This window comes from Ranitomeya variabilis, chromosome 3 (genome assembly GCF_051348905.1).
Source record: "Ranitomeya variabilis isolate aRanVar5 chromosome 3, aRanVar5.hap1, whole genome shotgun sequence".
Taxonomy (NCBI): Eukaryota; Metazoa; Chordata; class Amphibia; order Anura; family Dendrobatidae; genus Ranitomeya; species Ranitomeya variabilis.
In genome coordinates, this window is record NC_135234.1 from 346,966,881 (window position 1) to 346,980,364 (window position 13,484).

At 46.8% G+C, this 13,484-nt stretch overlaps 1 protein-coding gene across 1 annotated transcript in view; it reads right to left on the bottom strand.

The window, feature by feature from the left end:
• Positions 1–535: 535 nt before the first annotated feature.
• The window catches only part of GRIK3 (glutamate ionotropic receptor kainate type subunit 3), an 811,677-nt gene continuing 798,728 nt past the window's right edge, over positions 536–13,484 (bottom strand). The window contains exon 16 of the mRNA XM_077295874.1: positions 536–1,873. Within this exon, the coding sequence (XP_077151989.1) occupies positions 1,679–1,873 (195 nt within the window). The 3' untranslated portion in view covers positions 536–1,678. The remainder of the gene's footprint in view (positions 1,874–13,484) is intronic.

The window sequence follows — 13,484 nt, forward strand, 5'->3', positions numbered from 1 at the left end:
GTCCAAAGTCGGCACTATGTGACTGCAGAGTGCTGAAGTGACAGCTTGTGGTGCACAAGTGGTCATGATTCCCTACTGTTCCTAGGGGCGATCACATGATTGCAGTAATTTGCCAACTAGATGTGTTTGGCCTCTTTCAATAGAAGTTGAAATTGAAAGAAGCCAAGTCTAGTCAACACATGACTGCAAGTATAAAAGGTCACATGCCTGCCCAATTTCACCTGGAAAACCAGGAACTGTGTGCACGTTGTTACGATTGAGCATAATTGATTGAGCATACTTTTGTCCCAAGTGTAGACAACCCCTTTAAAATAGAATGATAGTTTCTTAAACGCTGCCCTGGAATCATAAGAGTGCACATATATTTTAGATTGTGAAGAAGAATATAATTTCAGGCAAAAAAATTATTTAGTTCAAAATGTGCCATTTTGGAAGATCCATCATTATTTATGAATGTAGGTCGTAATTTTGCCATTTACCTATGAAATTCTAATATTGTTAATGAGCAAGACAGAATACGATGGAGTTAATAAAATAGAAGAAAAACATGTATTTTTGTTTCATTACATTACTTTACACATTTGACATGGATTTGGTGCAGTATTAACAGCACAGAAAAAAAGGAAATAAAAAGTTGCACCAATATAAAAACTGTGTATATAACAGTATGTCTTTTACCACTGAGAAGAATGAAGATGGCAATACGGGCACACAGATATGACAGCTGGGTCGCTACAATGTAATTTTTCTATACCCAAATCCCAAAGTGTCATCCTGCACAGAGTACCATAGCTGCCTTCCATAACCATTTGCCTTCTGTGTATAGGCCAAAAATACATTTTCCTTTTTTTTCTGATTTCCATGAGAAATTTGGCTCCAGTGAATCACACTGTGCTTTGACCAGTTGTGATAACAGATAAAACCCTATCTTTGGTTACTTTGTTTCCTGGGTTGGCATTATGGTCCTGTGGGATTTATTTGAGACTTGTGGTAGCTTCATAACGAATCACTGCAATAAAGACGTATGGTTAAAAAGAAATGTATACAGAATGGCATTACTGAGTGATATGTTTTTCCTTGCAGGTTGAAGGTTCATGCTAAGAGTCTTGTTGAACTGTGCAAAGGAAAGCACATAAGTAATAAGGTGGTGTTGTAGTCCCCTTTTCTCAGCTTAGGTATGTTATTCTAGGTTGGCATTAGTTCTGAAGTAGTAATCTTCATGTGTCAGCCGCATTTAAGGACCCATTAGCTGTCTGATTCAGACATAACTTAAAGTCTGCGCCTTTTGCAAACTCCTCATAGGCACAGCATTGAGGTATGAGTTCCCACTGAGCAGTTTGGCAGACCATACGTTTGTAGCAAGTGTGCTGTGAACAACAAGACAGAACTGATCTTCCTTCTTCTCAAAGCTTCCAGCAAAGACAAAGTCATTTTCATTTTTATTGCCATGCTCAATAATGCCACAAAGTCTATGTGGCTTCTCAATGTCCACTGAGGGTGAAATTAACTTGGCGATAAAATGCCTCTGTAAGTTTTGTGTGTAAACAAGAGACTTCTGGCTGTAGGGTATAAGAATGTGTAATGCCCTTGGCTTCTTTATAAGTCAATATTGATAAAGGGCATGAAAGTTTTCGATCAAGGACTGATATCAAGACTATTGTGCACACATTTCATTGTTCTATGGAAATACTGGGGTTAATCCAGTATTGCAGGTCATGTTATCCTTTCCAGGCAGTCTTCTGTCATTGAAAGTGTGCATGTTAATTACGGCGTCACTCTTGACCATGACAGGTGGCTGAGGTTTATGTTTGACACGCCGTTGGCAGGTGAGAGATAATCGGATCTCATCAGCCATTGTGCTGCAAAAAGAACGCTGAAGAAGAAAAGGCATGAGAATCAATTTCATGTCATCAGGTTCTATTATCATGTACAGTCTTACAACATGTCGAGATTTTTCTAAAAAAAAATCATTGACATTAAAGGAAGCATTCATTAGAACATTTCAAGTCATGACTATATATTTTTAAAAACAGACTTTTAGCATTTTTTTTTATAAACCACAGAATAGCTTTTTGATACACAGAAAACTCTTTCTTGGCAATGGTATTCACATAGCAGCTCTATGAGGCTACTCAATCACTGGCTACTATAACACCATGGAGAGAAGACAGTTCTCAATTCTGTCATAGTTGGTCCTGTATGGAAATATTTATAGAATATTGGTAGTTACAAAATCCTCCACTTAAAGGGAACCTGTCAGCAGGATTTTGCTGGGTAACCTACAGAGACTGTCAGGTCGGCGCCGTTATACTGAATAAAATGATACCTGGTGATGAAATCCGTCTTGTGGTTGTTTCTTAATCTTTATTTTCAGTTTTGTGTTAGTAAGATTCTCATGCCCTAAGTCAGGGATGGTGAATGCGATGCTCTGATTAGGTATTCATAATGCAGACTGCTGAAAGGTCACTGATCCCTCACTGACCCGCCCCCTAGTTTACACAATGAATACCATCACATACTGAATTTAAAAAAAAATGATTCTGCAGGTAGGTGCTGGCCATGACCCCTGCGCTGCAGTATAATCACATGGTTACTGTGCACTTTTATCCCTTTTGCAGATGTACTTGAGCAAGAAAATAAAAAAAAGTAATTTTGAAAATGGCACTTGCCGTGCCTGCACAGTAGCAGCTATTGGTTTGTATAGAGATCCAATAGCTGCTGTTGCGCAGGTGCTGGCGGCTCCATCTTGCTGGAGAACAAAAAAAGTCCTCCACCAAGATGGTGCTGCTGGGCCTGCGCAGTAGCAGCTCTCGCAGATCGCGGACAGCTGCTATTGCGCATGCACGGGCGGTGCCAGTGATCAGTGACCTGTCAGCAGTCTGCATTATGAATATATAATCCAAGCAACACATACACCAAACCACCTTAGGGCATGAGAATTTCATTAGCACAAAACTGAAAATAAAGATTAAAGAACAACCACAAGATGGATTTCATCAACCAAGGTATAATTTTATTCAGTATAACAGCGCCGACCTGACACTGAGTGTAAGTTACTGAGCACAATCCTGCTGACAGGTTCCCTTTAATAACATGTGTCAAAAGCAAAAAAATTGCCACCCACTGTAACAAAATGCAGATACCCATCATATTGGTTTTGTAGGATGACCGTACAATAGAGCATCAATATCAAATTGCTGAGGGTACAACATCACAGATGAGCAAATCCGAGATTTGAGATTCAAATTCGTCAAGTCTTGGATATTTTACAGGGAAATTAAATTTTCAGCTAACTTATTCTTTGGAAACTGAATATTACTTATTAGGCTCTAAAGTTTCTCTTGACCACAGAGCAGAATACATATCCCATCATCCCAGCAGCTTGCAGTCTGCAGCTCGGTGCCTCATCTTTTCCCCTTCCATCGTAACGCACATTTTCTTTGGTCTTCATCACTCTAGGTCCTGGCTTTAGGCTCGACAAGACTCTTACTAATGTCACTGTGCGCCATGCTGTCACTTGGCTGACAAATGCCATAATGTTGTGACATCACAACGTTTGTCTTGATAGCATTTGCTACTGTGACATTAGTGGCCTTGTCCATCCAAAAGTCCTGGACAAGATAGAAGAAGGATGGGAGAAGGGTAAAAGAAGGAAGTTTGAGGACCGCAATGCGGATTGCAGTGATGACAGGTTAGGGGAGCATATTTTTTCAATTTAACCATTTGTTTGTCCCTCTATGATTCAGCCATTTTGCAGAATTAGCTAGAAGTGAATGTTAGGGGTCGAGTTTCCGTCTCTGCACAGGGGGAATCTCGGGCCATCTCCGCTGCGGTCTCCCATTCTCCTGCCGCAGTGGAGTCTGCTCAGCGGAGACGTCGGTCCCAGCGGCTCGCTCAGTCTGGCTCTGTACAGAGAGTTACTGCTGCTTTTCCTGCTTCTGCCATTGAAGTCAGTGCTGGGCAGCGGTGAGCAGATACTTCTGGGACTAAGTCCTGCTTTTCTCGTTCTGAGCATGCAACTATTTAAGGCTCGCATGGCCGCACGGCCATGCGCTAGTATTGCTCTTTATTTATGTACTTTGCGCCAGTGTGGTCTTGTATGAGTGTGTTCAGGGACCCGGCTGAAATAAGCCCCTAGAATGCTGGCACCTCCGGCGAGGAGTTTGTATGCTTGGGTATTCAGGGACCAGGCCGAAATAAGCCCTCAGAATGCTGGCACCTCCGGCGAGGAGTTTCGTGTGCATGCATGACCACTGACTGCTCTTGTTTAGGCAGTAGCCTGTGCCTCTGTGGAGTCTAACAGGGCGCAGTGGTTTGAGTTCACGGCTGCTCTGTGAAGTAACAGAGTTAGCTAACACCGTCATTTAGTTCCGCTATTTGCTAGCAGCAGGTTCTCCTGCACAGTGGACCCCGGGCTGCGAACGCATCTATCATAATAAAATGATATATTCATTTGGTGCGTTCCGCTAGCCCTAACCTAACATAATACTAGCGCCAGGGTCTGGCTAGTAAATGGCGGACATACAGCAATCTTTGCGGTATATCCAGCAGCTGGAGGGTAGGTTGGCGGCTCTCGAGAGCTCAACCTCAGCTGTGGATATTTTCGCAGTTGCTGTACAGGCTGCTAGCGTGGCTGCAGCCACCTTATCTACTGCCACCCCTGTTCTGACATTTTCGTGCCTTCCGCTGCCAGAAAAATTTTCTGGAGAAAGCAGATCTTGTAGGGGATTCGTGAGTCAGTGCTCTATTCACCTCGAGCTACTGGCTGCACATTTTCCCACAGAGCGGGCTAAGGTGGGATTTATTGTGTCCCTCTTGTCAGACAGGGCGTTGGAATGGGCTTACGCCGCTGTGGGAGCATGACGATCGTGTGGTGCAGAGTGCTCCATTGTTTCTGAGCACTCTGAAACAGGTCTTCCTAGGACCTCAAGTCACCCATGTTATAGCGCTCCAACTGCTGGCATTAACTCAGGGTGAGTCCTTGGTCAGCCAATTTGCCATCCGTTTCCAAATTTTAGCTTCAGAGCTGGAGTGGTCGGATAAAGCCCTTATCCCCATATTTTGGAGGGGGCTGGCTGATCACGTTAAGGACACTCTGGCCACTAGGGAGATTCCAGCCACACTGGAGGAGTTAATAACTGTCTCTACCCGTATTGACCTCCGTTTTAACGAGTGGAGGTTAGAGCGAGACCAGTGTAGGCAGAGGTATCGGCTGGCTCCCACGTTCGCCAAGCCTCTGGAATCTCCGGTCCAGGTTCCTGAGTCACATGAGTCCAGGGAGATGTCTCGAGCGGGTTCTAAGTCCCGGACCGCTTTGGCACCAAAGGTCTGTCATGTTTGCCAGCTGTCTGAACATCTTGCCACCAGATGTTTCCAGCGGTCGAGGAGACGTCAGTCTCTAGTGGTATTCAGTGGAGGTACACTAGATACGGCGACGTTTGCCTCAAAATTGTCCTTTAAGGGGACAATTATTGGCTCATCCTCCCACTCAGTAGAGCTGTGCGTGGATTCTGGGGCGGAGGGCAATTTTATGTCTTCCGCCTTCGCCCAACGTCATGCAATACCCATGGTTATGCTAGCGCAACCAGTTACGGTATGAGTGGTGAATGGGTCGACACTGCCCTCACAGATAACTCACCAGACCATTCCTTTTTCTCTGTCCATGTCGCCATCCCATCAGGAGACAATATCTCTGCTCGTCATACCTGAGGGAATTGATGAGGTCCTGTTGGGAACACCTTGGTTACGGTACCACTCTCCACATATCGAGTGGTCCTCAGGCAGAATTTTGGGATGGGTGAGTCTTGTGAGGGTAGGTGTCAAAGGGAGTGCATTCAGGTTGCTACTACAGAGGTACCCGCAGATCTATCCTTTCTCCCCAAGCAATACTGGTCTCATGCGGACGTGTTCTCCAAAAAGGCGGCGGAGACCCTTCCGTCTTACCGCCCCTATGACTGTCCTATTGACCTCTTGCCTGGTGCTGAGCCTCCCCGGGGTCGAGTTTATCCATTATCTCTCCCGGAGATGGAGGCTATGTCTCAGTACATCCAAGAGAATCTGGCAAGAGGGTTCATCAGGAAGTCAGTGTCGCCTGCTGGGGCTGGGTTCTTCTTTGTTCAGAAGAAGAATGGAGAACTGCGTCCATGTATTGATTACAGGGGTCTTAACGCCATCACCAAATACCCATTACCCCTGATATCTGAGCTTTTTGATAGGCTACGGGGAGCAAGGGTATTTACAAAATTAGATCTGTGGGGTGCTTACAACCTGATTCGCATCTGTGAGGGGGACGAATGGAAGACAGCTTTTAACACCAGGGATGGGCACTATGAGTATCTGGTGATGCCCTTCGGGCTCTGTAATGCCCCAGCTTTTTTCCAAGACTTTGTGAACGACTTCTTCCGAGATATGCTCACCACCTCGGTTGTAGTCTATCTGGATGATATTCTCATCTATGCTCCAGATATTGACTCCCATCGGAGAGATATTCGCAAAGTCTTTGACCTCTTACGGGCAAACTCCCTCTACGCCAAGTTGGAGAAGTGTGTGTTTGAGCAGGAGTCCTTGCCATTTCTTGGTTATTTCATCTCTGCCCAGGGTTTGGCTATGGATCCTGCCAAGCTACAGGCTGTGATGGACTGGCAGGAACCCCATTCTCTTAAAGTGGTGCAGCGCTTTATGGGGTTCATTAACTACTATCGACAGTTCATTCCACACTTCTCAACTTTGGTAGCTCCCTTGGTTGCCCTTACCAAGAAAGGAGCAAATCCCAAATTTTGGTCTGAGGAGGTCTCCAAGGCCTTTAAATCCATAAAGTCACACTTCGCTAGCGCTCCCATCCTACATCGCCCCGATGTAGACAAACCATTTATCATGGAGGTGGATGCCTCATCTGTTGGTGCTGGAGCGATCCTTTTCCAAAAAGATGCTCAAGGTCGGAAGCATCCTTGCTTCTTCTTTTCTAAGACCTTCTCACCAGCAGAGAGGAATTATTCTATCGGGGACAGGGAGTTGCTGGCCATGAAGTTGGCTTTCTCGGAGTGGAGACACCTCTTGGAGGGAGCTCGTTTTCCTTTCCAAGTCTTCACAGACCATAAAAATTTGGTGTACCTGCAGAAAGCCCAGCGGTTAAATTCTCACCAGGCTAGATGGTCCTTGTTCTTCTCCCGGTTCCATTTCACCCTCCATTTTCTTTCGGGGGAGAAGAACATTCGTGCCGGCGCTCTCTCTCACTCCGTTGTGTCATCTGTGGAGGAGGAGGAAGAGGAGCCTCGGCTTCTTGTCCCCACTGAGAGTCTGAGAACCGTAGCTCCAGTTTCGCTAGAGTCTGTGTCTCCGGGCAAGACTTTTGTACCATCCAGTTTGCGACCGGAGGTTCTCTCGTGGGCTCATTCGTCCAGGGTGGGTGGACATTTTGGGAAAAAAGGACATCTGAGCTGTTGGCGAGGACGTACTGGTGGCCACATATGGTCCGTGATGTCAGGGATCATATTCAGGCGTGTGTCTCCTGCGCCAAAAATAAGTCTCCTCGACAACGGCCAGCTGGGTTACTCTATCCATTGCCGGTGGCAGACAGGCCCTGGGAGATGGTCGGGATGGACTTTGTGGTGGGTTTGCCCAAGTCTCGGGGCTGTACCATCATGTGGGTTATCACTGATCATTTTTCTAAAATGGTGCATTTGGTGCCGCTTCCACGGTTACCTTCGGCACGGGCCTTGGCAGCGTTGTTCATAAATCACATCTTCCGCCTACATGGTATGCCAGACAAAATTGTCAGTGACCGGGGTCCCCAGTTTGTGTCTCGGTTCTGGAAAGAGTTTTGTCGTCTTCTCAGCATTGAGTTAAATCTCTCTTCCGCATATCATCCTGAGATGAATGGATTGGTAGAGAGGGCCAATCAGACCTTGGTCACATATCTGCAACATTTTGTCTCAGCCAGGCAGGATGACTGGGCATCCTTGCTACCGTGGGCAGAGTTTGCGCTGAACAATGCGGTAGCCGACTCCACTGGACAAATCCCATTCCTCCTCAACTATGGTCAGCATCCGCGGGTACCTGTGCCTATGCCCGTGTCTTCTGCCGACTCCAGGGTGGCAGACTGGGCTGTAGAGGCACGGGATATTTGAGACCGCACTCAGGATGCCATTCAGGCCTCCAAGGAGAGAATGAGGTCCTCCGCCAATGCACATCGGCGCCCCGCTCCGACCTTTGCTCCTGACGACTTAGTGTGGCTCTCCGCCAATAACATCAGGCTGCGTGTTGAGTCTACTAAGTTTGCACCTCACTACTTGGGTCCTTTCAAGGTCCTCGAACAGGTTAACCCTGTGGTCTACCATTTAGCCCTTCCGCCATGCCTGGGTATCACCGACACCTTTCATGTGTCCCTCTTGAAACCTGTGTACATGTCCCAGTTTTCCGAGTCATCTGCCGGGACATCGGGTTCGTCTACGGACGATTACGAGGTGATTGCTATTTTGGGGTGCAAGGTGGTTTGTGGCAAAAAAATTTATTTGGTGGACTGGAAGGGTTACGGTCCTGAGGATAGGTCCTGGGAGCCTGCTGAGCACATTTGGGCTCTGCAGCTCATTGCTGCCTTCAAGCGTAGCGAGGTCCAATGGGGGGGGCCCTAGGAGGGGGGGAAATGTTAGAGGTCGAGTTTCCGTCTCTGCACAGGGGGAATCTCGGGCCATCTCTGCTGCGGTCTCCCATTCTTCTCCTGCCGCAGTGGAGTCTGCTTAGCGGAGATGTCGGTCCCAGCGGCTTGCTCAGTCTGGCTCTGTACAGAGAGTTACTGCTGCTTTTCCTGCCTCTGCCATTGAAGTCAGTGCTGGGCAGCGGCGAGCAGATGCTTCTGGGACTAAGTCCTGCTTTTCTCGTTCTGAGCATGCCCATTGTAAGATCTCTCAGTGGAGATCGAGGGTCACATGATCAGACACTGCAGCTAATGTCCTGTAGGTGCTCATGCTCTGTGGCAGCCTCTCATTGGTCCTTCCAGGAAGGTCCTGAACGTGCTGCAACTATTTAAGGCTCACATGGCCACACGGCCATGTGCTAGTATTGCTCTTTAATTATGTACTTTGCGCCAGTGTGGTCTTGTATGAGTGTGTTCAGGGACCCGGCTGAAATAAGCCCCTTGAATGCTGGCACCTCCGGCGAGGAGTTTGTATGCTTGGGTATTCAGGGACCAGACCGAAATAAGCCCTTAGAATGTTGGCACCTCCGGCGAGGAGTTTCGTGTGCATGCATGACCACTGACTGCTCTTGTTTAGGCAGTAGCCTGTGCCTCTGTGGAGTCTAACAGGGCGCAGTGGTTTGAGTTCACAGCTGCGCTGTGAAGTAACAGAGTTAGCTAACACCGTCATTTAGTTCCGCTATTTGCTAGCAGCAGGTTCTCCTGCACGGTGGACCCCGGGCTGCGAACGCATCTATCATAATAAAATCATATATTCATTTGGTGCGTTCCGCTAGCCCTAACCTAACAGTGAATTGCGCAAAATACATATTTTGGAGAATACAGATTTTTGTAAATTTCAATGATCATTCAATTATATTCTCATAAATTTGTCTATCACTATTCAACCCCAGACAGTCTTTTTGGGAGCTGAGCTGCAGTTCATGGCAATGACAACTAATAGTTTGTGAAGCTGTGCTGTTCTACTCCACACACTGTTTACCTCTAGTATTTTGCAAGAGTAGCAAAACCCCTATAATGTTTATCTAAAGGTACCTTCACACTGAACAACTTTACAACGATAGCGATCCGTGACGTTGCAGCGTCCTGGATAGCGATATCGTTGTGTTTGACACGCAGCAGCGATCTGGATCCTGCTGTGAAATCGCTGGTCGGAGCTAGAAGTCCAGAACTTTATTTGGTCGTCAGATCGGCGTGTATCATTGTGTTTGACAGCAAAAGCAACAATGCCAGCAATGTTTTACAATGGTAACCAGGGTAAATATCGGGTTGCTAAGCGCAGGGCCGCGCTTAGTAACCCGATATTTACCCTGGTTACCATTGTAAAAGTTAAAAAAAAACAGTACATACTCACCTTCTGATGTCTGTCACGTGTTATAATCCCAGTGGCTTAGGATCACAAATCTAACCAGCTAAGTGAGAGATAATAGGACGAGCTCTGGGGATGTGGTAACTGGACTGACCGCAAAACCTGATCCTAACCGCACACACTAAAGGTAGCCGTGGAACGTATCCTGAAATCCTAGACGTCTCTTCATGGCCTGAGAAACTGACTACCCCTAAAGAGAAAGTACAGACCTCACTTGCCTCAGAGAAATAACCCCTAAGATATAGAAGCCCCCACAAATAATAACGGTGAGTTAAGAGGAAAAGACAAACGCAGAAATGAAACAGATTAAGCAAATGAGGCCCGCTAATGCTAGATAGCAGAAAATAGCAAGGGATCTGTGCGGTCAGTAAAAAACCCTATGCAAAAATATCCACGCAGAGAATGCGAGAACCCCCACACCAATTAACGATGTGGGGGGAGCAACTCAGCACCCCAGAGCACCAGCAAGCAGGGAAATCACATATTAGCAAGCTGGACTAAACACATCATATACTAGGACACATCTTGAATGCAGATGAGCAAAAATAAGCAAACAAAACTTAGCTTCTCTTGGAGAGACTGATAATGGATGTAGACAGGAGCAATCAGAATAGCACTGAATACAACGACAGCAGGCATGAACTGAGAGTCCAAGTGAGCTTAAATAGAAAACCAGACCACAGATAACGAGACAGCTGATGCCAGTCACAAACCTGCAGAAAGACAGCACTCACACAGTACCACTTGTGACCACAAGAGGGAGCCCAGAAATAGAGTTCACAACAGTACCCCCCCCCCTTGAGGAGGGGTCACCGAACCCTCATTAAGACCCCCAGGGCGATCAGGATGAGCCGCATGGAAGGCACGGACCAAATCGGCCGCATGAACATCAGAGGCGACAACACAGGAATTATCCTCCTGACCATAGCCCTTCCACTTAACTAAATACTGAAGCCTCCGTCTGGAAACACGAGAATCCAAGATCTTCTCCACCACGTACTCCAATTCGCCCTCAACCAGCACCGGAGCAGGAGGCTCAACAGAAGAAACCACAGGCACCACATACCTCCGCAACAAAGACCTATGGAACACATTATGAATGGCAAACGATGCTGGGAGGTCCAAACGAAAAGACACCGGGTTAAGGATTTCCAAAATCTTATAAGGACTGATGAAGCGAGGCTTGAATTTAGGAGAGGAAACCTTCATAGGAACATACCGAGAAGACAGACATACCAAATCCCCAACACGAAGTCGGGGACCAACACCGTGACGGCGGTTGGCAAAGCGCTGAGCCTTCTCCTGTGACAACTTCAAATTGTCCACCACATGGTTCCAAATCTGCTGCAACCTATTCACCACAGAATCCACCCCCGGACAGTCAGAAGGCTCAACCTGACCCGAGGAAAAACGAGGATGAAAACCAGAATTGCAGAAAAAAGGCGAAACCAAAGTAGCAGAACTAGCCCGATTATTAAGGGCAAACTCGGCCAATGGCAAAAAAGTCACCCAATCATCCTGATCAGCAGAAACAAAACATCTTAAATAAGTTTCCAACGTCTGATTAGTTCGCTCGGTTTGGCCATTCGTCTGAGGATGGAAGGCCGACAAAAAAGACAAATCAATGCCCATCTTAGCACAAAAAATCTGCCAAAATCTGGACACAAACTGGGATCCTCTGTCAGACACAATATTTTCAGGGATGCCGTGCAAGCGAACCACATTCTGAAAAAATAAAGGAACCAAATCGGAGGAGGAAGGCAACTTAGGCAAGGGCACCAAATGGACCATTTTGGAAAAACGATCACACACCACCCAGATGACAGACATTCTCTGGGATACTGGAAGATCTGAAATAAAATCCATGGAAATGTGCGTCCAAGGCCTCTTCAGGACAGGCAAAGGCAAAAGCAAAAGCAAACCGCTGGCACGAGAACAGCAAGGCTTAGCCCGAGCACAAATCCCACAGGACTGCACAAAGGAACGCACATCCCGCGACAAGGAAGGCCACCAGAAGGACCTAGCCACCAAATCTCTGGTACCAAAAATCCCAGGATGACCTGCCAACACCGAAGAATGAACCTCGGAAATAACTCTGCTGGTCCATCTATCTGGGACAAACAGTCTCTCTGGTGGGCAACGGTCAGGTCTATCAGCCTGAAATTTCTGCAGCACTCGTCGCAAATCTGGGGAAATGGCAGACAAAATCACTCCCTCTTTGAGGATACCAGCCGGCTCTGAAACTCCCGGAGAGTCAGGCACAAAACTCCTAGAAAGGGCATCAGCCTTCACGTTCTTCGAACCAGGCAGGTACGAGACCACGAAATTGAAACAGGAGAAAAACAACGACCAACGAGCCTGTCTAGGATTCAGGCGCTTGGCAGACTCGAGATAAATCAGATTTTTGTGATCAGTCAAGACCACCACACGATGCCTAGCTCCCTCGAGCCAATGTCGCCACTCCTCAAATGCCCACTTCATAGCCAACAACTCCCGATTACCAACATCATAATTCCGCTCGGCAGGCGAAAACTTTCTTGAAAAGAAGGCACAAGGCTTCATCACAGAGCCATCAGAGCTTCTCTGTGACAAAAGAGGCCCTGCTCCAATCTCAGAAGCATCCACCTCGACCTGGAAAGGAAGAGAGATATCAGGCTGACATAAGACTGGAGCTGAAGAAAACCGGCGCTTCAGCTCCCGAAAGGCTTCCACTGCCGCAGGAGACCAATTAGTCACATCAGAACCCTTCTTGGTCAAATCCGTCAAGGGTTTAACCACGCCAGAAAAATTAGCAATGAAGCGACGGTAAAAATGAGCAAAACCCAAGAACTTCTGAAGACTCTTAACAGATGTAGGCTGAGTCCAGTCACGAATAGCCTGGACCTTGACTGGGTCCATCTCAATAGTAGAAGGAGAAAAAATAAAACCCAAAAAGGAAACCTTCTGTACTCCGAAGAGACATTTTGAGCCCTTCACAAATAAGGCATTAGCACGCAGGACCTGAAATACCATCCTGACCTGCTTCACATGGGACTCCCAGTCCTCAGAAAAGACCAAAATGTCATCCAGATACACAATCATAAATTTATCCAGATATTCTCGGAAGATGTCATGCATGAAGGACTGGAACACAGAAGGAGCATTAGAGAGTCCAAAAGGCATCACCAAGTACTCAAAATGGCCTTCGGGCGTATTAAATGCTGTTTTCCATTCATCCCCTGCTTAATACGCACAAGGTTATACGCACCACGAAGATCTATCTTGGTGAACCAACTGGACCCCTTAATCCGAGCAAACAGATCAGATAATAATGGCAAAAGATACTGAAATTTGACCTTGATTTTATTTAGAAGACGATAATCTATACAAGGTCTCAGAGAACCATCCTTCTTGGCCACAAAAAAGAATCCTGCACCAAGAGGG